Source organism: Lemur catta, chromosome 2 (genome assembly GCF_020740605.2).
Source record: "Lemur catta isolate mLemCat1 chromosome 2, mLemCat1.pri, whole genome shotgun sequence".
Classification (NCBI taxonomy): Eukaryota; Metazoa; Chordata; class Mammalia; order Primates; family Lemuridae; genus Lemur; species Lemur catta.
Window position 1 is genome coordinate 85,566,743 of NC_059129.1, and position 27,377 is coordinate 85,594,119.

Here is a 27,377-nt window from a genome sequence, read left to right on the forward strand (position 1 = left end):
GACACTATAATAAATTCCCAGTTATTATCTAAAATGACTGCATTTATCTATGTGAACCCAAACATTTAGAAAACACTACAAATTACTATTAGTATTTGTTTTACTTATTCACACTAACCTTTAAATTTTCAATAGTGCCACATAATTTTATAACTAAATTTTATTAAAACTGAATACTTCAAAGAGTTGTAGTTGTGAAATAAATAAATTTTGCTATGATTAATAGAGAAAATCTATTCAGAAAGTACAATATACATAAATTTATGGTACTTGTCCAAATATTACCAGCATACAAATTATTGTGTAAAGTTGTTTCTTACATATAGGATCTAAAATGCAAAGAAAAATGGAATTTGTATTCAAAACAAACAGAAGCAACATTAGCTTCTATATACTGAAAATATGAGACAGATTTTTTCTTAAGCACTCTAGATATAAATATTAACTGTATGAGTTGAGAACTTTTAAGTTTCAATAATATAATTTGACAAAGTATACAAGTAGAGCTCTATAAATATATCCCCTATAATAATCATATGCAAAACCATTTTATCACAAATACTACCAAAACCCTTTGAAAAACAAAACTACAAACACATTTTAAAAGAAATTATTAGTTATAATAACTACAAATGCAATAAATATCAACAAAGTTATTTGGCTTTAAAAAATGAAGGGCAGTGTAATGTAAAATTTAAATACAGCAAAGTTGCTTTTTGAAGATGTAGTCTTGAGCATCTTAATACAGGTACTAAACACTTTAAAAAATAATAAGAATTGTTCTATATAATTTAAAGGTGAGCTAGAACTCTAAAAATAAAAAATTAAGCAGCAAATGAAAAGTAGGTATGTAGAAATAATGGTATAAAATATGACTTTATATAAAATGTATCACTTTTCAAATGGTAAGGCTTATTATGAATATTTTTGGATTGTGAGTGTTGCACATCATAATTTTTAGAGAAGTAGTCTCAAACCATTCAAAATCCGGTATTTCTCAAACATTTTGACTTTGTAAAGTGGACATGGCATAGAATGCAATTTTATGTCAACTTACCTATACTGTTCTACCCAATAAAAATATAACCTTTGAGCTCAGTAGAGAATGTATCTTTTGAATGTTTGATCTCTATATAAATTCTACTTTTCAGGATGTCAGAATTTTGTAACATGAACTAATGTCCACCAGAAATTGGCTCAAGTTTAAACACAAGACACAAAGGAGACATAGGTGTCAAACAGTGTAAGTCTGCACTATGCAGTTATACAGTCATAATTACTTTTTACATGAAAGTGCTTTAAAGTCAAAATATTTTTGTAAAAGTTAGTATTAATTTTACTAATACTTAATATCCAAGTAGAATTTTTAAAATTAGTGCCATTTACCCATTTCCTTTGAAAAGCACCCTCCTACCACAATGTAAACAAAAACTGGTCCATAAAATGGTGATATTAGACATTTCATAATTTGTGGTGTGGGCCCTTGAGACCAAATCTTGATTAATCCAAAGCTAAAGACATTTATTTCTTCCACATGCCCAAAGTAACTAATATCAATTCACATTTTCTGTAAACCTTGAAGAATTTTTATTTAACATAATGAGAGGTTTAATAACTTATATTAAAGACTACGTAGGGCTCTTCTGTTGCTGTTCACCAACTGTTTTTATGACGGTAACTCCGAGATCTGGAATGTGACCGAAAATGAGACTGTTTTGCCGATTGTGCTCTACTTTCAGAATTGGTATACCCTTTGGGAGATTTACATGGAGATCTTGCTATGGAGTCAGAATGTCTTCCATGTGATCTTGATTTTGTTCCTGAGCTAGTCTGCTTTTGAGGTGAACTTGATTGTGATTTTCCTATTGACTTGGACCTCTTTTGTAAGGATTTGGACCTTGACCGTCCTCTAGAACCTGAATTCCTTCTTGGAGTTCTTGACTGCCTTGCTGAGGTAGACCGCCTTGGTAGTGATTTGGAACGAGATTTAGACTGGCTATAAGAAAATCGCCTGTGTCGAGACCTGCAAACATCCACAATGTTAGAGTATACATTTCATACAAAACGAGATCAGGAAACAACACTTTCAGGTACTCTGTATACATAACATTAGTTATGTTGTTACTAGATAAGCTAAAAGAAATAGTTCTAATTTTATTATGCATGCTTTTGGTTCAAACATAAGTATTGGCTGGGTGTGGTGGCTCACGCCTGTAATCCTAGCACTCTGGGAGGCCAAGGCGGGAGGATTGCTCCAGGTCAGGAGTTCGAGACCAGCCTGAGCAAGAATGAGACCCTGTCTCTACTAAAAATAGAAAGAAATTAGCTGGGCAACTAAAAATATATAGAAAAAATTAGCTGGGCATGGTGGCACACACCTATAATCCCAGCTACTCGGGAGGCTGAGGCAGAAGGATTGCTTAAACCCAGGAGTTTGAGGTTGCTGTGAGCTAGGCTGACACCATGACACTCTAGCCCGGGCAACAGAGTGAGACTCTAGCTCAAAAAAAAAAAAGAAGAAAGAAAGAAAAAAATCCCTGCAAACATAGAATTCTATCCCCAGCAAAAAATACCTATCATAAATGAATATAAAAGAAAGATTTTTCAATCAAACAAAAACTGAGAGAATTCACTGTCAGCAAAGGCATATGGTAAGAAATACTAAATACAGCCTGGGCAATAGTGAGACCATGTCTCTACAAAAAAAAAAAAAAAGATAAGAAAAATTAGTAGGGCATGGTGGCATGCGCCTGTAGTCCTCCCTGCTACTCAGGAGGCTGAGGCAGGAGGATCACTTGAGCCTAGGAGTTTGAAGTTGCTGTGAGCTATGATGATGCCACTGAATTCTAGCCCAGGTAAAAGAAAGAGACCCTGTCTAAAAAAAAGAAAAAAGAAATACTAAAGATTTTAGACTGGGTCTGGTGGCTCACGCATGTAATCCTAACACTTTGGGAGGCCAAGGCAGGAGGATTGCTTGAAACCAGGAGTTCAAGACCAGCCTGGGCCACACAGTGAGACCCACATCTACAAAAAATAAAAAAATTAGCTGGGTGTGGTGGCAGGTGCCTGTAGTCCCAGCTACTCCAGAGGCCGAGGCAAGAGGATTGCTTGAGCCCAGGAGTTCAAGGCTGCAGTGAGCTATGATTGTGCCACTGCACTCTAGCCTGGGTGACAGAGTGAGACCCTGTCTCTAAAACAAAATAAAAAAGAAATAGTGAATATTCTGTAGATTGAAGGAAAATGATTCTAGATATTAACACTGAACTAGAGGAAAGAGTAAAGGACACTGGAAAGTCTAAATATATTGATGTTGAATATATTCTAGAATAAATGCATAGTCTTTTAGAAATTATTAAATTTCATTCATGTTGTAGATAGTTGTAGAAAACAAAATGGGGAAAATGTCCTTGAAAACAATCCTAACATAAGAAAAGGAGGCTGAGGGGCAATTTTAACATTCTTCAGGAACATTTAGGGTTCTTATATACACACTGACATAAAGTCAACAAAGATTTATAGAATACCTAATATGCGCTAGCAACTACTGCTAAGTGCTAGGGATACGAGCATGAAAAAGGCAAAAGTCCTTGTCCTCAAAGAATTCATAGTCTAGTGCCAGCAACAAACTAGTTTTTTCCTATATCCACTGAAGGCAAAGTAAGACAACTCTTTTTGGTCCAAGGTAATACCACATGTACTATATATACACAGTATATATTAGGTTTATATGTATTCTGATCCATACACATACATAAAAACACACATCCACCCACCAAAAATCTGATCCTTATGAATACTTTGAGAGCTAGATAAGATTTACATTCTCTATAATACAACTTTTAAAATGACAAAAACCTGGCTCAGGGAAGATAAGCAATGGTCTTTTTAACCGGTACAAAGCAGAACAGCACTGTCTTGAAAGATGTGGTCCTTTCTATCCCTGATACTCCATGATGATTTGAAACAATTGATAACCCCTTTTTTTGTTTCCAGCCAAGTATTTACTTTACTTTCACTAGAAGGCACAGCAATGTGAATATCCACCTTATTTAGATTAATCAGGAGAAAAAAATGGTAAACTAAGGCTCTAAGCAGTGGTCCCCAACCTTTTTGGCACTAGGGACCGGTTTCATGGAAGACAATTTTTCCACAGACTGGGGATGGGGGGGGGTGTTGTGGGTGGGGTGTGTGTGCCGCAGAGCTCAGGCAGTGATGCTCTGCCCATTTCCTAACAGGCACGGACTGGTAATGGGCCGAGGCCTGGGGGTTAAGGACTGCAGCTCTAATGTATTTGGAAACAACTTAAATTCTTAATGAATCCAATGGATGACTTTTCTTTTATCCTTTACAAACTACATCTTTTTCATCAAGGCCAGTGAATTATTATTCAGTAATTTAGGATAGTGCTGCTTAGGTACAATATTACATCTACGTTGATCTTTCATTTATAGATTAAATCATTCATTTTATATATTCTACCCACATCATTTTGTTTTGTTTTTTGAGACAGAGTCTCACTCTGTTGCCTGGGCTAGAGTGCCTTGGTGTTAACCTAGCTCACAGCAACCTCAAACTCCTGGGCTCCATCAATACTTCTGCCTCAGCCTCCCGAGTACCTGGGACTACAGGCATGCGCCACCATGCCCAGCTAATTTTTTCTATATATATTTTTAGCTGTCCAGCTAATTTCTTTCTATTTTTAGTAGAGACAGGGTCTCACTCTTGCTCAGGCTGGTCTCGAACTCCTGACCTCGAGCAATCCTCCCACCTTGGCCTCCCAGAGTGCTAGGATTACAGGTGTGAGCCACCGCACCTGGCCCTGGAATTTATTATTGATAATAATTTATCTTTTATAAGTAAATTGATTTATATTAACTTTAGTCAACCTCCTTTCACAAGTGGTTATATTTCTCATGAGTTTAATCACTTTTATTTATTTATTTATTGTTTTTTTTTTTTTTTTTTTTGAGACAGAGTCTCATTCTGTTGCCCAGGCTAGAGTGAGTGCTATGGCGTCAGCCTAGCTCACAGCAACCTCAAACTGCTGGGCTCAAGTGATCTTTCTGCCTCAGCCTCCCGAGTAGCTCGGACTACAGGCATGCACCACCATGCCAGCTTATTTTTTTCTGTACATTTTTAGTTGTCCAGCTAATTTCTTTCTATTTTTAGTTGTCTAGCTAATTTCTTTCTATTTTTAGTAGAGACAGGGTCTTGCTCTTGCTCAGGCTGGTCTCAAACTCCCGAGCTCAAATGATCCACCTGCCTTGGTCTCCCAGAGTGCTAGGAGTACAGGTGTGAGCCACCGCGCCCGGCCATAAATCACTTTTAGAACTCAAGATTCCAAACTGTTGGGCTCATTTAAGAAAATTCACCTAAAATTATTCACCTTGTTTATTGAGTACATATATTTTCATATTTTGCCTTTTCTTTGGTATATATTATCTTCCCATTTAAAAAGTTAAAACTTAAGTCTGTCATGAAGTAAATACACTGGAAGGTATCCAATAAACCCAAGTTAAGTAACAATACATGATAAATAGAGAAGAGCATTTTTTTCTACAAAAGTTGATTGTTTATGTATGTAAAACAAAATGATTCAAGTGGCCTGTTTTTATAAACTCTTAAAAATGTTTTCTAGAAAAAGTAGGAAATGAAGTTTTCAATCCTCTTGTTTTTTGTACTCACTCTTTAAGGCTATCAGAACGCCTCCTGTTTCTTCCCCATGAAGAACTCCTACTGCGAGTTCTTCTTTGGCTGGGGCTTCTTGATCGCCTATGATCACTTGGAGAACAAGGATGACGTTCTTTTGATTTCATTTGGCCTGGTGCTAGAATATAAAGAACAAGACTTAATTCATTACCTGAAAACCACAGTAACAGCCACTTAACTAGTATCATTTTCAGAAAGAATTTTACATAAAAAACCTGCCATCGCTGAAACTCATTCTGCTGAATAAACAAGATCTAATGTTTAGTCACACTTACTTTTGCGATCACCTTGTGCAAACTGTATTTCAATTTGACGGCCACATACCCACTTTCTATTGAGGTTATAAAGAGCATCTTCAGCATCTCGAACATCTTCAAATATGACTAGCTGTTAAGGACACTTTGAACATCAGATATCAAGTAAAAATATTTTTCAGGTATTATTTACATGTGAAATGAAATTAATAGGAAAAAAGTTCAATTTATTAAACTCACATCTACAATATGAATAATCAGAAAAAATCTTTTACTTTTTATTATGAAAACAAATGTGCCATTATGATTTAGAAGAGTGACTCTAAAAAAGAACATCCCTGATAGTCAGTCTAGTGGTCAGGAAACAAAACAAAACAAAATGAACAAAAATGTGTAACTGTACCTTTATAATGTATGTAATATAATGTGTAGCTGCAGTATGCATGTGTAATTCGAAACGTGTTACAGGGAAAAAAGTCCAAAATTGGCTAGCATAATAAAGTGAATTCTTTATCTGTAACTCTGAATTATAAGAAAAAAAATAATAAAGTGAATTGTTCAGGACTCACTCCCTTCTTTCAGAAAGGATCCATCAGGTTGTTCACTGAATATCAGCATGCAGGAGCCTTTATTCTGAAATTAAAATTACTTTTTTCATTAAAAGGCTTTTTAATTATGACATTTAGGAGAAATTACTTATAGTAAACAAAATTGCACATATACAAGTGAGTTAAAACAAAAACTGATTTTGTCCTTTAAAAATATCTACCTTTGAACCTACCACTTTAAACATTCCTTTGTTTTTACTACTTGGGATGTAAGTATAAAAGGAACATAAAAGCAATCTGTAAACATCTGGAATTACATATATTGGTTTGTAATACCCTACTAAACTTCTTATCTATATCAATTATATTATATCAAACCTAACTATAATGGAAATTGGCTATATAAAAATGATTAAATAGCTGTTACATTAGGAGGCTGTTCTCTGGTTTAATTTTTTTAAAAATAGCAAACAGAAAAAGCTCAAGAAATGTAATTCAACATGAGACTTTGGCAATTACCTCAATGTCACTTGATCTTGAACCTTGACCTTTACTCTTTAAGGCTTGCAAGATGGACTTTATAAGAGACGCAGAACCAACAAAATCAGACTTGGCTTTGACTCTGGAACTCTGAGTAAATGTAGGAAAGCCGAAGTCTCAACCTGGTGTTGGCTTTGTCTTTTGCTTGATAAAGACTTCCCCTCTTCCAGGTCTTTATATCTGTGTCCACCCTCCCTCTTTACTCCTTGATGCTTGAACTTTAGGTGCCTTTTGTCTCGGTTTATGCTTGGATTCTAGCTAACAAGTTGGTTCAAACTGGGGGGTGCTTGCCAGCTACTGTGGACTGCTTTAGATTTTCTGAGATAAAAAAATAAACACATTTAATTAGGCAATATTAATCTCGTAACATATGCTCCTGAATACATATGTAAAAGCACATGTATGTAGTATATTCACACGCACACAGTAAAATAAAGGATATTGAACATAAGCAAATCCTCTTGGGCGGCGAGTGTAGAAGTCAAGTGGAATGTAAACGTCTACTATAGGGCCATATCGACCAAATTCACGGCACAAGTCCTCAGGCCTGAAGTGTTTTAGAAATAAGGCAAAGAAATATGAATAGCTAGATTAAAATATTTTGCCTACAGAAATCCAGTTGAAACCTTCAAAAGAAAGAACACTATCTAGACCAGAATTATCTAAAATTGTATTTTGTAAGAATCATCCAAGGATTTGAAAGAAAGAGAAGAAAAAAACAGAGTCTCAAGCCTCTCTCTTGGAGATTCTGATTCAGGAAGACTGGATTCGGGACTGGAAATCTGTATTTTTGCAAGTACTCCAGGTGTTGTCATGGTTAGTCAATTTCCAGAAACACTGACCCAGCACATCTACCTCTGAAAGTCATTACATTACAAGACTTAATAATTAACTGTTTCATTAAGAACACATTCATTTGCCTCATTATAATTTTATGTTTATGTTAATCTTGTTTTCAGATAGCAAGAATTAGATTCTAAAGAAGTCCTAGAATTATTTCTTAGGTTTTAAAAAAAATGGATGTTTTCCTATTAAACATAAAGCAAAATAACTATAGTATTTTCAAATCTGACAGTTATTTTGAGCCTGCCATATGCCTTCTAGTATGATAGGTACTGCAGAGGAAATACCACTGCTAAAAATATACAGCATATTTGCCTTCATGGAGCTACAATTTAAATGAAGAGACAAAATATTTAGCAGTAAAGCAGTTATAGTACATTTATATATTATTATTATATATTGGCCACTGTTCATCCTAAGACCACTTAATTCTTACAATAACCCTACGGTTGTCTACAGATGAGGACACAGATAGATTAACCCTTCTAAGGTCACTGAGCCAGCAAGTGACAGAGCTGGAACTAAACTTCCACAGTCTGAGACTAGTCTGTATTCTTAACCACTATGCCATACTGCCTCTTGGAGAAACCTTAGGGAGTCAGCATCAATCTGTGAGCATAAAACGTGGCTCAAGAGAAATAAGAACACAGTACTTCAAAACATACTGTACAGAGAAAAGACTCAAAGCCTCTTAGGCAAACGGAAGAAAGTGTCAGTGACAAAACTTAGAAAAGAGGGGAGGGAGAAGAGAAGCAAAAGAAGCAACTTTCAGGTTTAGAATTTCAGGTGATGGTGGAACATCTACAAGTTCTATAAGCAACTGAAAATTGTGATTATACAAATTACATTCACTTTATTTTTTCTCAAGACTAGAAGTCAGTGATTAAGGCATGAGAATTTAGGAATTATTATGTAAAGATTCAACTGACATTCACTAAGCACCCACTGTATGCCAGGCAGCATAGTCAATATTATGACATACTTTATTTCACTTAATACTCACTATAACATGTTTGCCTTCCTTGACAGAGTTTTAGTTTTAAAGGACAGAGACAATGTCTTTTTTCTTTCACTTATTCATTCAACAAGTACTTATTGAGTACCAACTATGTGCCAGGCCCTAGGGATATGGTGAGGAACAAGAAAAACACAATTCCTGCTCCCATAAAACACAGACTATGGAGTAAAGATTCTCAGCCATTCCTAAATATTGGAATCATCTTTGAATGGGATGTTACAGAAACAAACACCCTAGCCTGATGCATTAACTCTGGATCTAATTAAGTGTTTCCCAGAGTAAAGCTTAGTTGGGTTTAATTGTTTAAGGGTTTCATAGGCAAGACTAAAGACTGAGAATCACTGCTAAAGCAGGTATTTTCAGCAGCATATCTCTGTATCTAGTGTAGCTGCTGGGCACACAGTAAGCACTCAATATATATTTGCCTACCAATGAGTGAAGAACACATTACTTTTACCATTTAAGAGTTAAGGAGACTGGCCGGGTGCGGTGGCTCACGCCTGTAATCCCAGCACTCTGGGAGGCCGAGGCCGGTGGATCGCTCAAGGTCAGGAGTTCGAGACCAGCCTGAGTAAGAGCGAGACCCTGTCTCTACTAAAAATAGAAAAGAAATGATCTGGACAGCTAAAAATATATATATAGAAAAATTAGCCGGGCAGAGTGGCACATGCCTGTAGTCCCAGCTACTCGGGAGGCTGAGGCAGGAGGATCGCTTGAGCCCAGGAGTTTGAGGTTGCTGTGAGCTAGGCTAATGCCAGGGCACTCTAGCCTGGGCAACAGAGTGAGACTCTGTCTTTAAAAAAAAAAAAAAAGAGTTAAGGAGACTAAGGGTAGAAAAGTTACCTGGCCCAAAGGTATACACAGCCAATAGCAAAACTAGAATTCAAATGAATATCTTCTAAGCCAACTAATCCCATCAACCAAATTGTGGTAGCTAAGAGAAAAGGGATCCTAGATAATATAAAGGAGGAGGCTGGAGCAATGTGTGTTACAGAGGCCTGGAGTCCTGGAAGCCAAGGGTGATGGGAGTGTGAAGGAACAGATCTTTTCAAAAGAGCTGGTTCCCATTCAGTATCTCCAACCCCTTAGCTGTTGTTTTGTTTTCATTTATTTTTGCACTTTTGGTGTAATCTACTTCAACATTCAGAAAACTATAGAGAATAGTAAAACAAACTCCTATGCATCCACCAACAAGATTTACTTTATCTCAATACTTGCCATAATTTTCAGTATTTTTTAGAAATGAGACATTATAGCCTTCTACTTTAATCATTGGTTCAATCTCTGTTAAATTAAAAAAAAAAGAAAAAAGAAATAATCATTGGTGTTCATCATTTTCCTACACACTTACATTTTTACTGCAAATGCATATATCCACAAAAAGGTGTTTTACAAATTTTGCATAAATGGTACCAGATTATTTGTATCTTGCCTTTCCCTCTTTAGATTTCTCCATGTAGCTCTAGTTCACTCATTTTAACTCTGCATGAATATTTTTATGAATAAACCAGTTTATTCATCCATTTTTCTGTGGATGAACACTTAAGATGTTTCCTTTTTTAAAATTTTTGTTTAAATTGCAAACTATGCTGCAGTGCACATTATGGTACATGTTCTTCCTAGAGCTCTGCTAGAGCTCTCTGGGATGTATTATTATACTAGCAAAGGAATTGGTGGGCTGGAGGATATGCCTATCTTCAGCTTCATTACGTGTTCTCCAAAGTGGCCAAACCAACATACATTTCCCAAAACATGCATGAGAATTCCCACTGCCCCACCTCCTCATTAACGTCTTTCAATCCCTGTCATTCTGAAGGATAGGAAGTAAATGTAGTTTTAATTTTAATTTATCTAATGACCAATGTGTTGCAATATATTTTCATACTTATAGGCCATTTATCTCCTTTAAACACCTAGGAGTGGAATTGCTGGATCAAAGAGGATGTATATAATTTACTTTTATACAACTGCCAAGTACTTCTACAAAGTGTACTGTTCAATACTGATTGTACCATTCAATATCCCCATCAGTAAAGTGTAAGAGTTCCATGTGGTGACAATCTTTGTTAGCACTTGGTATTGTCAGTCTTTTTAATTTTAGCCATTCAAGTGGATGTTAAATGGGATCTCACTGTAGTTTTAAAGTGCATTTCTCTAATGACAAATGATATTGAGCACTTTTTCATGTGCTAATTGGCCATTGTATACAGTAGGCCCTCCAAATCCTAAGGTTCAGCATTCTAGGATTCAACTAATCACAGATAGTAAATGTTGTTAAAAACTAATTAAAAAATACAACAATACTAATAAAATATACAGTATAACAATAATTTGCACACCATTTACGTTGTATTAAATATTATAAGCAATCTAGACATGATTTAAAGTATACAGCAGGATGTGCATAGGTTATATGTAAGTACTATGCCATTTTATATCAAGAACTTGAGCATCTGGGGGACACCCATGATCAACACCAAGGGATGACTATATTTTTTTCTTTGTGAAGTGTTTGAGATTTTTGCCCATTCTTAATAATAATATTTGTCTTTTTATTTTTGAGTTGTAAAAGTTCTGGAAACAAGTCCTTTGTCACATACGTGTTTTGTGAGTATTTTCTCTCAGTCTGTGGCTTGAAATTTTAATTTTGGTGAAATCTAATTTACCAATATTTTTTTTCTTTTATAGTGACTGCTTTGTCCTATAAGAAATCTTTGCTTATCCCCAGGTAACAAAGATATTCTGTTTCTTCTGAAAGCTTTATAGTTTGATTTTTTACATTTTGATCAATGTACCAGCTCAAATTATGAGGTGAGGCAGTTCATTTTTTTCCTATACAGATATCCAGGTGTTCCAGTACTATGTGTTGAAAAGCCTTTCCTTTCTCCACTGGATTGCTTTGCTGCCTTTGTCAAAAATCAATTCACTCTGTAAGTGTGGGTTATTTATGGACTCTGTTCTGTTCTATTGAACTTAGTCTACTTTTAGGCTAATATCACATCATCTTGATTAATGTATCTTTTTAGTAAGTCTTGAAGTCAGGAAGTTTACATTTTCCAGCTTCAGTGTCCTTTTACAATATTATTTTGGCTATTCTAGGTCCTCAGCATATCAACATAAATTTAAAATTAACTTGTCATTTTTTTAAAAAAAGGCTTTGATCAGGATTGCCTCAAATCTATAGATGTGGGAGAGAACTGATGACAATAATTTGTTTTCTAATCCATGAATATGGTATATCTATAAATTTATTTAGGTCTTTTAAACTTTTTCTTGGCAACATTGTAGCTTTTCAGTGCAAAGGATTTCACACATTTTTTGTTACATTTATTCCTAGTATGCTTTTTGATGCTATGATAAATGAAGTTAAAAAAAAAAAAGTGGAGAGGAGGAGGGACAAAAAAAAAAAAGAAAAACAATAAATAAAATTGTTTTTAAAACTCACTGTTTTCAATTGTTTGCTGTTACATATATAGAAATTAAGTTTACATAAATTTATCTTGTATCTTGATAATTTACTGAAATCATTATTAGTTATGGTAGTTTTGTTGTTAATTTCTTAGTGTCTTCTATGTACACGTCACCTAAGAATGGGGACCAGTTTTACTTCTACCTTTCCAATTTTTGTCTTTTTTTTTTTTCTTGCACTGGTTAGGACTTGCAAAATGTTGAATGGAGATTATGAGAGTAGGCATCCTTGTCTTATTCCTGATCTTTAGAGGGAAAATATACAGTCTTTTACCACTAAGTATGATGTTAGCTATAGGTTTTTCATATATGCCCTATACTAGGCTGAAGAAGTTCCCTTCTATTCCTAGTTCTTGTTGAGACTTTTTACCATGAATGTTGCTGAATTTTGTTTAATGCTTTTTCTACATCACCATCAAACATACAGACTCAAATACACTGCATCCGAAGAATGCTAAATAGTCCAATATAGGACTGTTTAGTATCTTGATTGTTCCTTTCCAACATAAGATATGCATTAAAATGGGAATGCTGTATTTGAGATTTAGACATTACTTTGTTCCATTAGTATACTATATTTGACATTTAAAAAAATTATTCTAGCTCTATACAGTAAAAAAGCCAAAGTATTAATATTTTTCCTAGTGTACATCTTGTTTCACCAGTGAAAAGAAACATAACACAAATTTAACAACTTATTTTTAAAATTTCTTCAGTTACTGTGTTCAATTTCATTTCCATCAAATTTTAGGCTAATTCACAGTGTCTTTTAATGTCTCCTGCTTTACAGTATCTATTAAAATGGCCACCTCAAAGAAACATTTTAAAGAAAAGCTGTCTTTGTTTTAAAACATCCTTATTAAATAAAATTTGAAAAATATTTGAAAACAGGAAAGAAGACAATCAGTCAAGTCCTACCACCCAAATGAATTTCTTTCTAGACTTATTTTCTATATTTTTACTTTCTTTCATTTTTGAATACACAGTCAAGTGCTGCATAACAAACATTTCTGTCAATGATGGCCCCCGTATGTGACAATGGTCCCATAAGATTATAATGAAGCTGTACTATACAGGTGTACCATTTTAAAAAATCTTTTATACCGTATTTTTACTGTACCTTTTTTATGTTTACATATGTTTTAACATACAAATACTTAACAATATGTTACAACTGCCTACATTATTCAGTATAGTAACACGCTGCACAGGTTTGTAGCCTAGGAGCAATAGGCCATACCATGTAGGCTAAATGTGCAGTAGGTTTCATTGCATAGTAGATTCGTATTCACCCAATGACAAAATCACCTAATGACAAATTTCTCAATTTATCTCCATCATTAAGCAATGTAAGATTGTAATTGAAATCACACTACATATATAATTTTATGCCACATTTATTCTAACATTTTTATCCCAGTGATTTTCTTTATAAGCATACCAAATGTTAGAGCTCATTTAAAATGTGGGCCGGGCACGGTGGCTCACGCCTGTAATCCTAGCACTCTGGGAGGCCGAGGTGGGCGGATTGCTGGAGCTCAGGAGTTCAAGACCAGCCTGAGCAAGAGCGAGACCCTGTCTCTACTAAAAATAGAAAGAAATTATATGGACAGCTAAAAATATATATAGAAAAAATTAGCCGGGCATGGTGGCGCATGCCTGTAGTCCCAGCTACTCGGGAGGCTGAGGCAGCAGGATTGCTTGAGCCCAGGAGTTTGAGGTTGCTGTGAGCTAGGCTGATGCCACGGCACTCATTCTAGCCTGGGCAACAGAGTGAGACTCTGTCTCAAAAAAGAAAAAAAAATGTGTCTAGGTGTCATATTGCTAGTTAACTTACGCTGCATACCACTTCGTACCAAAAGGTTGTTAATACAGGTTACATGTGATGATTATACTTTCATAACACCACACACTAGCTATGCAATCTTGGGTAAGATACTTAACCTAAACCTTGGTTTCTTATTTGTAAAATGGGGTTAATAAAGATCGTATGTTATAGGAATATTGAGAAAATTTAATAAGATATGTAAAGTTTTTAGTACAGCACCTGGCATAATGAATATTTAACAAATGTTAGTGATTATTACTTCATTAAGACAATATAACCTTGTAGATTTTGATTGCCTGCTAGTAGTACCACTAAAAAGTGGTGAAAAATGGAAAAGGAAATCAATAAATCTTAGTTATCAGTCTCAATTACTCAGTGGTGGATTACCTATATCAGCGGTTAGGTGCTTGCACAATGTTTAAACATTTTTAGAATGTGTGGAAACATGAAATTATTGAAAACAGGAAATATTTTACAGCTCTTAAATATATAAAAGTGGGAATCTCATGTGATGCAACTTAATAAATGGTAGCATTTTAAAATTGAGTTTACAAACACAATATCTAGATTTCTGACTTGAAAATTAGGAAAATGTGGCAACAAGGAGCCCAAATGCCTGCATGGCAGCCATCAGCTAGAGCTTATTAGCAGATGCTGCTCCCTTTAGTTGGCCCATGTCCTTTTCCATTTGCTACAGTCCACCTCATGCTATTGTGCCTCATAATCTGACAAACTCACTCTTTATATTACTGTGGCTGGCCCCTGTGACCATCAGAATTTCTTTCCCTTCCCTCCCTCCCTCCCTTCCTTCCTTCCCTCCCTCCCTTCCTTCCTTCCCTCCCTCCCTTCCTTCCTTCCCTCCTTCCCTCCCTTCCTTCCCTCCTTCCTTTTCTCAGCTTGTTCAGTTTTCAAGTGGTCTGTTTATGGGATTTCTTTTTCACCCTGCCCAAATCATAAATTTTGCTGGTGTTTTCTATGTATTGATAAACAAGTTGAAAGAAGAAATATAAACACAGGCATCTTTTAGATGTTAACTAAGATATATTAACTAACAGTCTATAGTTGTGACATGTATATTTGTGGTAATCAAATAAAAAATACCTAATATTTATTTACTCCTTAAAGGTAAATCATGATGCTTCAGATGACTATGGAGTCAAGAGCTCCACATATTTGTACCTGTCTAGACCCAGGTAAGTCATTAAAACTCAGCTTCCGCTTTCTCTTGCGTACAAGATAATATCGCACACCTAGCAAGGTTGGAGGGGGGAGTAAATTAAGTAGCCCAGTGAAATGAAAAGTCTACTAATGTCGCACCCCCCCCCCATTAAGGGAGAAAGAAAGTGATACACGAAGAAGTCATTCCTTAAGATCTACGTTTAGACACTATGTAAAAAGAATGCTCAAGGGGGACGGGGAGGACTTAGAGCATCAGAATCAACCAGGTTAAGTCCAACCCAACCGTTATTAATACTGTACTCAGAACTTTAAACAAAAACGTACAGATCTCATTCCCTAAAGTTATCTTTTGTATTTAGAATACACTTGCATAAAGAACAACATTAAACCAGCACCATCTGTAGTAGATCAGAACTGGGGGAAAGAAATTGTAAGGCCCAAGGTACGCATTATTTTACAGTACGTTCTCATCACCCCCAATTCTTCTTCATCTCGGAGGGCCGGACACGGTTTCGCTGGGGCACGGCGGCGACAAAGGGGCCGAAGCGCAGGCACTCGCGGCGAGGGCGGGGAGGGACCCGGGCCACCGGGAAGGGGCGGCCTGCGCGGCACCGGCGCGGGCGCGAGGCCGGGACGGGCCGGCAGCGCGGGGGCGCGAGTCCCGCCCAGGCCCCGCGCAGCCCGGGGCTCGCACGCGCCCGGGGGCGGCTCCGCGCAGACCGGCAGGGCCGCCCCGCTCCGCGGCCGTTACCCGCCCCTCCCCCGCGCCCCGACCTGCAGCCGCCGCCGCCGCTCACCTGGTGGCGTCCGCGACGTTCCTGACGAACAGCGAGGTGTTGGGGGGCCTCGTGTAGCGAGACATGACCGCTGCCTCCGTTCCCTCCGCCGCTGCCCGCGGCCGCTGGGCTCGCTCCGTCTCTCGCTACCGCCGCCGCCGCCGCCGCTGGCGCTCCGCCGGCCCCCGGCGCGACCCCCTCCCCGCGGCCTCGGCCCGCCAGCGCGCAGCCGCAGACGCCGCGCGGAGGGGTTGCTGCGCGGCGCGAGCCCGGCCGCACTGACCGCGGGGCGGGGGCGGGGCCGGCGCGGCCGGGCTGGGGTCCCGGGGGCTGCGGGACTCGGGGCGGGGGCGGCGGGATCGGGGAGTGTCCGGACGGCGGGGCAGGAGGGGACCCGGGCCGAGACGGGGGAGCCCAGGGCTAGCGAGAAGAGGAGAGAGCGTGGCGGGGCTGGGGTGGGCGTGGGTGGGGGTGGCAGGCGCGTGAGACCGCGCAGCAGCCCGGCCGCCGCTGGGGCCGTCATCGCTTCATCCTCGGCCGGAGACCTCCGCAATCGTTAGGCCTCCTTCACTTCTAAGTCTTGAGCGTTAGGCTTTTTAACTGTGAGATGCTGGGTTGGTTAGTTTGCTTTTTCAATGTTTGGATTCTTCATCCGTTATGCGCTTGGGGCGTAACACGCAGCTGTGAGCGCATTCGTGCAGATGTTTGAGTGCCCACTAGCGCCAGGCGCTGTGCTAGTGCGGGATACAGCGATGAACAGACGGGCCAGGCCCCTCCCCGCAGAGTTTACATTCTAGAGAGGGGGCAGACAGCAAAGCAATGAACAAATGAATACATGATGTAGAAGAAAGGAGTTAAAATGCCCTGCCAATTAAGCAAATTTAAATCATCCCCTTCCATTCCTCCAAAATGTTGTAGCCCGTCACTTTCTAGCTATCCTCTTGCCTCCACCTTTGTTCCTGTGGCCGACACAACCTGTTATCCAGGGCTGGGACTATAACCAGGTAACTCACACATATTAATAACGTCCCCTTTCGGTCTCAGAAGTGGTCTGCTTTCGGGTGTAAATCATGTAATCACCCTGCCTGGCCCACAGCCTGCTCAAAGGCAGTGGAGGTTCCTGGGTCTACAGCAGTTCTGGAACAGTGTCTGCTCATCATTCGAAAGGGATTGCTCTGGCACAGCGGGCACAGGGCTAGACTGGGAATGGATGGTGGGGAGGGAAGGCAAGGTGTGTATTCTTGTGGAGGTTACAATTTGGCAGGGAAGCAGAATCTGATCACCTCACTGGTGAAGATACAAACAATGATAGGGGCTGTGAAAAGAACTATGTGCTTCTGAGAAGAGACCTTATGAGGGGGGTGATGAGTGGGGCTAGAGAGTCATTTAACTTTTTTGAAATCTTGAAGCCATAGCTGAAGAATGGAGAAGAGAAGCTGTGCACTAGAATGGCATGCGCAAAGGCCTTGAGGCAGTATAACAAATGAAAGAAGCAAACGGGAGCATAAAGCTGGAGAAGAATTGGAAAATGGGGCTGGAGAGCAGGCTCGGTTTATAATCGGAAAGTTTGCAGTGCTGACGGTGTCACTAGGGCTGCGGTAACAAATTAACACAAATTTGGTGGCTTAAAACAACAGAAATTTTTTCTCTTGTAGTTCTGGAGGCCAGAAATCTGAAATCGAGGTGTCTGCAGAGCCATAGAGCCGTACCCCCTCTGTAGATGCTAGGGGAGACTCCTCCCTTGCTTTTTCTGGTCTCTGGTGGACCCAAGCACTCCTTGGCTGTGGCTGCATTAACTCCAGTCTCCACCTCTGTCTTCACCATCGCCTCCTCCTCGCTGTGTCTTCTCTTCTGTCACTTATAAGGACACTTGCTATTGGATTTAAGGCCCACCTGGTTAATCCAGAATGATCTCATCTTGAAATCCTTAATATAATTACACCTGCAAAGACTCCTTTTCCAGGTTAAGACATATATTAGGGGTTAGCATTTAGGTGTGTGTTTTTGGGGACCACCATTAACCCACTACACTGACTTTGCAAAGAAAAGAAACTTAACCTGGAACGTAGAGTTACCCATTTCCTGACATATTGTTACATGGAGAAAAAAACAATTCACTGGACTCTATGTAAATTATGAACATATTTAGTTAAAAAATATGTATATATCATATATGTATTTGTTTTTGAGACAGAGTGTCGCTCTGTCACCCTAGCTAGAGTGCAGTTGCATCATCATAGTTCACTGCAACCACAAATTCCTGGGCTCAAGCAATCCTCCTGCCTTCACCTTCCAAGTAGCTGGGACTACAGACATGCACCACCATACCCAGCTAATTTTTTCTATTTTCAGTAGAGACGGAGTCTCACTCTTGCTCAGGCTGGTCTCAAACTCCTGAGCTCAAGAAATCATCCCAACTTGGCCTCCCAGAGTGCTAGGATTACAGGCATGAGCTACCGAAGCCAGCCTAGTTAAAAATACATTTATCTGTATGTTCATGTACATATAGACCAAGTAGAGCTATTATACTCTAATTTTTACTTTCTTCTTCTTACCTTTTGGTACTGTCAGATTATTTTTAAAATGCTTTTTATAAATATAGGAAAAAACTCGGCAAAACTTGTTACTGTTTGAAAAAAGCTTTTGTAGGAATATGTGAAAAGACTTAGTATGAATGGACAGTGGTTTTTTCCTGTTCTTACTGATAGAAGTATCTAAGGAAAAGGTGTTCAACTGTGAAAGAAGATTCAGTTAGAAACTTAAATTTTAAAGATAGATGGAATTGATATAAAATAAGTTTTGGAGCCACAGTTATTTATATTACATAAAAAATATATATTCTTTATATTTCCAGATATGATCTGAGGCAGCTAAGTGTAAACGTGTAAGTAAGCTGCTTTCTGGTTGAAAGGCCTGAGGAGAGAACACTGTCAGGCATGGACAACTAAAGAATGTTACACTAGGTTTGCTCAGTGTCTTGACCAGGCCCTTAAACAAGTTGAAATGACTAACTGATGAAGCTGTACTTAGTCTTTCCTTTGGTGATTTAGTGTACTCAAAGAAGTAGAGGAAAGCTTAGGTCAAGACTAAATACTCCACTTGTCCCTGGACTCACAAGCATATTCATAATTAACCCGAAGGCCTAGAACTTAGTTAAGTGCCATTTAGCAAAAGTATTGTTTTAAGGCACCAAATGGTACCCTATAGGCTTGGAAGTGTTAATGTTCTTTCTAAATTGCCAGAAGATTCCCAAAGGGTGTACCACTGGCAAATCTGACAATTGTTTAATAACTATTGCTGCTCTTTTACATCAGAGTTTAATGTATTGTTCTTTAATATATTACTTCTTTTCCACTTAATACATTTTAAAAATTATGGTTGATATAATACTTCTGAATTTTTTTCCCCTAAGAGAGATAGACTTCAATTTGAAAATATTTAAGGAAAATCCGTGTCATTTCTCATTTAGATACTATCATTATTTTATCTTACACAGTTCCATAAATAAAGAGTATTGCAAGAAAAATTCAGAATCTTTGTTTGTTGTGTTAAAACTTGTCTTAAAGGACAAGTCTTTAAAATCAGTAGTGTTATGTTATGTTTAAAATAGAGGCATATATAAATTTATTTCTAAAATTTGGATGTTTACTCCTGAAACCTATCTTTGGGGAAATTGCTGATATGACAACTTATTGTCATTTATAATCTAAGCACTTAGGAACTTCCCTCTTACCCTCTACCTAAGTGCCCATACCCTAAGCCAGCTGTCTTTTACACTTTTTTTTTTTTTTGGTAGCCAAGTCTCTTACAGTCTTTTTGTCACTCAGGAACATCTATTCTAAATGATGCAGGAGAAACACAACCCTCTCAATTTTGTCAATAAATTTTGGGGAGAAGAATTTGAATGTAGAAAATTACTATTTCTGGGTTGTTAGTAAAGTTCAAAATTCAAAGCTATCCCTATTTCTTTCTAATTACCATAGATAGTCAAGAGATGCCAAGACTGGTTTACAATATCAAGGAACACATACTGTATTTGTTATTCTAAAGAAATCTAGGTCATTAAATATGAAATGTCCGATTTTGAATCAAAAGTGTAGTTTATTATATCTCAAACAAGAAACAGTACAATTAATCAAAGTATACACTTAAACTATCAACACAATTTTGCCATCTTAATGGTAGCTTGTTTATGCTAGCAGTGAAGAATCCTGGAGAGCAAGCGGCAATGAAATCTTGAAAGGTGTTTTCCACAGCTTGTTGAGAAGTGAATAATTTTCCTTGCAAGAAGTGGTCCAAAGCCTGGAAGAAGTGGTAGTCAGTTGGTGCAAGGTCTGGTGAATACAGTGGATGACAGAGAGTTTCCAAGTCCAGCCTCTGTAGTTTGAGAAGCATTGTTTGTGCAACATGTGGTTGAATGTTGTCTTGCAAGGGGATCGGCCTGTCTCTATTGACCAATCTCAGCTGCTTAATCGCAAGCATCCTCATCATTTTTGTCTAATTGGTTCCAGTAGACATCCAAAGCTATAACAGCTTGACCAGGTTTCCTGAAGCTGTAGTGGATAATACCAGCGCTGGACCACCAAACAGACACCATTAGCTTTTTTTGATGAATATTCTGTTTTGGACAGTGTTTTGGCATTTCCATTTCATCTTTATCCAACCATTGTGCTGAATGCTTGTATTGTCAAAAAGAATAAAAGAATCCGTTTTTCATCACATGTAACACTACAGCGTAGAAATAGTTCACCTTTGTCGTGACAGTGAAAAAAGGCAAGCTTCGAGATGATTTCTCTGCTGATGCTCATTTAATTCATGAGGAACCCATCTATCCAGCTTTTTTACCTTGACAATTTATTTCAAATGGTCCAATATTGTTGGAATAGTAACATCAAACCTTGCTGCTAATTCATGTGTAGGTTGAGATGGATTCACTTCCACTACAGCTTTCAGCTCATCATTGTCCACCTTGGTCTCAGGTCACCCACTTGGCTTATTTTCAAGATTGAAATAACCAGAATGGAGCTTCTGAAACCATCAATATATTGTGCATTCATTAGCATCCTTCCCAAACACTTTGTTGGTATTTTGAGCTGTCTGCACTGCATTGGTTCCACGACAGAACTCACATTCTAAAACAACACAAATTTTACAAAAATTGTTCTAAAAATTTTTTTGAAAGACATTCACAAACCAAACTGTGCATTTGAAAGAATGAGGATGTACCTTCAAAATAAAAATAAAACAAGAAGTGTCAAAGTGAAACATCAGAGATATCAACTGTCAAACTTAGTACTTAAGGAAATCAGATATTTCATACTTAATAACCCAATAATAGTGTATGTGGCTGTATAATATAGCTTTTCACCAAAATGGGCTAATTATCAGGTCTGTAATCAAGGAGTCAAATCATGAAAAGACAAGTGTATTTTAATCAGATCAATTAAATAGTTTTGATTTTGACGGTCATACTGGAGAACTAGATCTGATTGAAAATTAAATTGTACTTGGGCATGTATGTCTTGAAATTTGTGTGATAAAAAGTACTTTGAAGAAACAAAGTATCATACTTTGAAGAAAAAAAGTGTCAGGCAGGAGTAATGAAGTCACCAGAGTGAATATCATCTTATGTTATGAACTCACTGTCCAACAGATGGTGCTAGCTCTCTTCTGGTGAGAGCTGCCCTGGTCTACCCTTTTCTTTCTTTCTTTCTTTTCTTTCTTTTCTTTCTTTCTTTCTTTCTTTCCTTGTTTCCTTCTTTCTTTCTTTTTTTTTTTTTGACACAGAGTCTCACTTTGTTGCCTGGGCTAGAGTGCCGTGGCGTCAGCCTAGCTCACAGCAACCTCAAACTCCTGGGCTCAAGTGATCTTCCTACCTCAGCCTCCCAAAATGCTAGGATTACAGGTTTGAGCTACCATGCTAGCCCATTATTTCATATAAAGTGTTGCAACCTGCAAGATGGCCATCCTGACAGGCTGGGAAGCGTAGCCTCTGGCAGAGACAAGAAGCAGGCACTTTGAAGGAGGGGAGGGTGGAACAGGGATTTGTATTGAAGGGGTTGGCCAAGTACATATTCAACAGATTATAGGAGGAGCTGTGAATAGTCATGTAAGTGGTGCTGACACATGTGTACTGCACAAACATGCATGCAACACAACCCATGTTCACCTCGGGGTAGAGACTTAACATTTAAATGCATTATAGAAAGGCCTTATGTGTCAAAAGGTAAAAGAGGGACACAAAGACATTCAAGTGCACAGCCTCTGTAAACGGGTCAGAACCAGTCCATGCTCAGTGGCCTCTTATCAAGAGAAAAGTACTGAAATCAGTCCCTTGTCCAAAGCTGTAGTTATGATTTGTGGATTAGGGGGTCAGTTAGTGTCTGGTGGTGAGGTGCAATTATTTCAATTGCTTATCTTGAGGCCAAGGCCTGTTTAGGTGCTAGAGAAAAAGAAAAAACCTTGTGGCAGTTAGAATATAGTTTATTCTTTTAAGTGCAGGGGTGTGTGACTTAACCCTTACCTGGCATGGCCTTAGGTCCTATTTATAACTTGGTATCTCATTACCACAAAGAGTTTATTCTGTCAGTCTTATGGTCTCTGTTTTAACATTAATGCTAGTCAATTGTTGTGTCTAAACCACAAAAAGGTGGGGTATAACGGGTGTCCAACTCCCCTTCCCATTGTGGCTGAGAACTCAGTTTTTAAGTGTTCTCTGGGATCCCCTTGGCCAAGAAAGGGTTTATTCAGTGGTTGGGGGACTTAGGATTTTATTTTTAGTTCTCACATGGAAGGGCTTCAAACCACTGGGGAGTTTGGCTTCAGGTTGGCCCTTGAGAACCCACAAGAGGCGGTGGTGAAGCTGTGGCTGGATGACATGAGTCCAGACCCTGCCCTCTACAGCCTCCAAACAGAGTCAGTGATGTGTGCACCTGTCACTGGCCTTTTGCTCTCATATTTGTTTAGACCTTCCAGTTGGCTAGAAGCTAGCTGATTTTATGTGAAATGGGAAATGCAGCTTTCGCAAATACTGGCTGCACTAAATCAAGAGAATTGTCAACCCCTTGACAAACCTGGCATTGTTCAAGAGGAGAATGCAACAGTTCAGTCATCTTTGGAGGATGCCAGTCTAAGAAAGAATCATTAAAAATGCAAAGCCTGCAAAAGCAGTTATAAGAGGAAAGTTTATAGCAATAAGTGCCTATATAAAGAAAAATGGAAAAGCTTCAAATAACTTAATGTGCGTACCAAAGAACTAGAAAAACAAGAGCAAACCAAACCCAAAATTAGTAGAAGAAAAGAAATAATAAAGATCAGAGCAGAAATAAATGAAATTGAAACAAAAAAAATACAAAAGTTGAATGAAGGCTAGGCGTGGTGGCTCATGCCTGTAATCCTAGCACTGTGGGAGGCCAAGGTGGAAGGATTGCTTGAGGTCAGGAGTCCGAGACCAGCCTGAGCAAAAGCAAGACACTGTCTCTACAAAAAATAGGAAACAAAAAAATTAGCCTCTGCCAAAAACAGAAAAAGTTACCTGGGCATGGTGGCATGCACCTGTACTCCCAGCTGCTAAGGAGGCTGAGTCAGGAGGATCACCTGAGCCCAGGAGTTTGAGGTTGCAGTGAGCTATGATGACACCACTGCCTTCTACCCTGGGCGACAGAGTGAGACTCTGTCTAATAAATAAATAAATAAATAATCAACACAACAAAAAGCTGGTTTTTGGAAAAGATAAACAAAATAGACATACCTTTAGTCAGACTAAGAAGAAAAGAGAGATGATCCAAATAAATAAAATCTAAGATGAAAAAGGAGACATTACAATTAGTACTGCAGAAATTCAAAGGATCATTAGAGACTATTATGATCAACTATATGCCAATAAATTGGAAAACCTAGAAGAAATGGACAAATTCCTAGACACATACAGGAAGAAATCCAAAACCTGAATAAACCAATAGAAAGTAACAACATAGAAACACTAATAAGAACTCTCCCAAAAAAAAGAAAAAAAAAAAAAGTCCAGGACCTGATGTCTTCACTGATAGATTCTACTAAGCATTCAAAGAAGACCTAATACCAATCCTATTTAAACTACTCCAAAAAATCAAGGAGGAGGGAACACTCCAAAACTCATTCTATGAGGCTTATATCACCCTGCTACCAAAACCAGACAAAGACACAACAAAAAAAAGAAAGCTATAGGCCAGTATCTCTAATGAATACAGATGCAAAAATCCTCAACAAAATACTAGCAAACCCAACTCAACAATACATTACAAAGATTATTCATCATGATCAAGTGGGATTATTCTAGGGATGCAAGGATGGTTCAACATATGCAAGTCAATCAATGTGATATGTCATATCAACAGAATGAAGGGCAAAAACCATTTGCTCATTTCAATTGATGCTGAAAAGGCATTCAATAAAATTGGATATCCCTTCATGATAAAAACTCTCAAAAAACTGGGTATGGAAAGAGCTTACTTCAACATGACAAAAGCCATATATGACAGACCCAAAGCTAGTATCATACTTAATGGGAAAAAACTGAAAGCATTTTGTCTAACATCTGGAACAAGACAAGGCTGCCCCACTTTCACCACTGTTATTCAACATAGTTCTGGAAGTTCTAGCTAGAGCAATCAGACAAGGGAAAGAAATAAAGGGCATCCACATTGGAAAGGAAGAAATCAAACTATCTTGTTTGCAGATGATATGATCTTATAACTACCTGGCCGGGCGCGGTGGCTCATGCCTGTAATCATAGCACTCTGGGAGGCCGAGGCAGGTAGATCATTTGAGCTCAGGAGTTCGAGACCAGCCTGAGCAAGAGCGAGACCCTGTCTCTACTAAAAATAGAAAGAAATTAGCTGGACAACTAAAAATCTATATAGAAAAAATTAGCCGGGCATGGTGGCGCATGCCTGTAATCCCAGCTACTCGGGAAGCTGAGGCAGGAGGATTGCTTGAGCCCAGGAGTTTGAGGTTGCTGTGAGCTAGGCTGACGCCACGGCACTCTAGCCCGGGCAACAAAGTGAGACTCTGTCTCAAAGAAAAAGAACAAAAAACCTATTAGAACTGATAAATAAATTCAGTAAAGTTGCAGGATACAAAATCAACATATAAAAATTAGTAGCATTTCTGTATGCCAACAGCAAACAATCTGAAAAAGAAACCAAGAACATAATCCCATTTACAATAGCTACAAATAAAATAAAATACCTAGAAATGAACTTAAACAGAAAAGCAAAAGCTCTCTATAATGAAAACTACAAAACATTGATGAAAAAAATTGAAGAGGACACAAAAAACTGGAAAGATATTTCATGCTCATGGATTGGAAGAATCAATATTGTTAAAATGTCCATACTACCCCATCTACAGAGTCAATGCAATTCCTATCAAAATATCAATAACATTCTTCACAGAAATAGAAGAGATAATCCTAAAATTGATATGGGACCACAGAAGACCCAGAATAGCCAAAGCCATCCTGAGCAAAAATAAAAAAACTGGAGGGGCTGGGCACAGTGGCTCATGCCTATAATCCTAGCACTCTGGGAGGCCGAGGCAGGCGGATCATTTGAGCTCAGGAATTCAAGATCAGCCTGAGCAAGAGCGAGACCCCATCTCTACTAAAAAAATTGAAAGAAATTATCTGGACAACTAAAAATATATAGAAAAAATTAGCCGGACATGGTGGCACATGCCTATAGTCCCAGCTACTCAGGAGGCTGAGGCAGAAGGATTGCTTGAGCCCAGGAGTTTGAGGTTGCTGTGAGCTAGGCTGACGCCACGCCACTCACTCTAGGCAGGGCAACAGAGTGAGACTCTGTCTCAAAAAAAAAAAAAAAAAAAGAAAACTACAATGAGATATCATCTCACTGCAGTTAAAATGGCTTTTATCGAAAAGACAGACGATAATGAATGCTGGTGAGGATGTGGAGAAGGGAACACTCATACATTGTTGGTGGGAATGTAAATTAGTGCAACCACTATGGAGAACAGTATGGAGGTTTCTCAAAAAACTGAAAATAGAACTACCATATGACCCAGCAATCCCACTGCTAGGTATATATCCAAAAGAAGGAAATTCAATATATGGAAAAGACATCCACACTCCCATGTTTATTGCAGTATGATTCACAGTAGCCTGATTTGGAATCAACCTAAGTGTCTAACAATGGATGAATAGATAAAGAAATTGTGGTACATATACACAATGGAATTTTTTTTTTTTGAGACAGAATCCTGCTCTGTCTCCCAGGCTAGAGTGCCGTGGCATTAGCCTAGCTTACAGCAACCTCAAACTCCAGAGCTCAAATGATCTTCCTGCCTCAGTCTCTGGAATAGATGGGACTATAGGCTCATGCCACCACTCCCGGCTAATTTTTTCTATTTTTAGTAGAGACGAGGGTCTCACTCTTGGTCAGGCTGGTCTCCAGCTCCTGAGCTCAAGCAATCCTCCTGCTCAGCCTCTCAGAGTGCTAGGATTACAGGCATGAACCACTATACCTGGCCCACAATGGAATATTATATAGCCATAAAAAGAATGAAATCCTGCCATTTGCAACAACATGGATGGAACTGGAGAACATTATGTTAGGTGAAATAAGCCAAGCACAAAAAGACAAAATCTCACATGGTCTCACTCATATGTGGGAGCTAAATATTAAAAACAATTGATCTCATGGAGAGAGAGAGAGAGTAGAATGATAATTATCAGAGGCTGGGGGGAAGGGATAAAGTGGGGATGGTTAATGGATGCAAAAATATAGTTAGATAGTTAGATAGAATGAACATCAACTCACAGCTGTGAGCTGTAAAAAAAAGAAAAAGAAAAAAATTAAAAAAAAAGAATGAACAATATTTGATAGCACAACAAAGTGACTATAGTCAACAGTAGGTTAGCGTATACTTTAAAATAACTAAAAGAGTGGAATTGGAATGTTCCTAACACAAAGAAATGCTAAATGCCTGAGGTGATGGATACCACAACTACCCTGATTTGATTATTTCACATTGTATGGCTGTGTCAAAACACCACGTGTATCCTATACATATATGCAACTATTATATATCCATAATAATTAAAAATAATTTTTTAAAAAAGTACAGAGCCTGGTGGACACCTATGGAAACTGAAGAAGGAAACAATTTTCCTAATAAAAGAACCTGATGAAGAGCGATCCAGACACTGAAGACAAG

At 38.3% G+C, this 27,377-nt stretch overlaps 1 protein-coding gene and 1 long non-coding RNA gene across 5 annotated transcripts; one reads left to right on the forward strand and one right to left on the reverse strand.

The window, feature by feature from the left end:
* Positions 1-245: 245 nt before the first annotated feature.
* SRSF12 (serine and arginine rich splicing factor 12) lies at positions 246-16,324 on the reverse strand. Of its 3 annotated transcripts, XM_045544009.1 has the most exons (5): positions 16,185-16,324; positions 7,477-7,598; positions 5,985-6,092; positions 5,686-5,827; positions 246-2,023 (listed from the first exon to the last, which is right to left on the reverse strand). In XM_045544009.1, exons 1-5 carry the CDS (start codon positions 16,247-16,249, stop codon positions 1,654-1,656), a joined length of 807 nt encoding a protein of 268 aa, XP_045399965.1. In that variant the 5' UTR covers positions 16,250-16,324; the 3' UTR covers positions 246-1,653. The 3 variants fall into 3 exon arrangements, with proteins under 3 accessions (XP_045399965.1, XP_045399964.1, XP_045399963.1); XM_045544008.1 differs by lacking the exons at positions 7,477-7,598; positions 16,185-16,324 and adding an exon at positions 7,031-7,405 and having other exon boundaries at positions 5,985-6,596; XM_045544007.1 differs by lacking the exons at positions 7,477-7,598; positions 16,185-16,324 and adding an exon at positions 7,031-7,406 and having other exon boundaries at positions 5,686-6,596.
* On the forward strand, positions 11,607-27,297 carry LOC123633060. 2 transcript variants are annotated; one of them, XR_006733536.1, is made up of 4 exons: positions 11,623-11,640; positions 11,753-11,842; positions 15,334-15,401; positions 27,283-27,297. It is a non-coding gene; the product is annotated as an uncharacterized LOC123633060 (long non-coding RNA). The 2 variants fall into 2 exon arrangements; XR_006733535.1 differs by having other exon boundaries at positions 11,607-11,842.
* The last annotated feature ends 80 nt before the right edge of the window (positions 27,298-27,377 follow it).

Coding starts and splice junctions, on each gene's coding strand:
- SRSF12 (XM_045544009.1), bottom strand. CDS start 16,249: ATGTCTCGCTACACGAGGCCCCCCAACACCTCGCTGTTCGTCAGGAAC. Junction 7,599..16,184: donor AACGTCGCGGACGCCACCAG/GTGAGCGGCGGC, acceptor AAAACACTTCAG/GCCTGAGGACTTGTGCCGTG. Junction 6,093..7,476: donor TCAATATCCTTTATTTTACT/GTGTGCGTGTGA, acceptor CTTAACAGCTAG/TCATATTTGAAGATGTTCGA.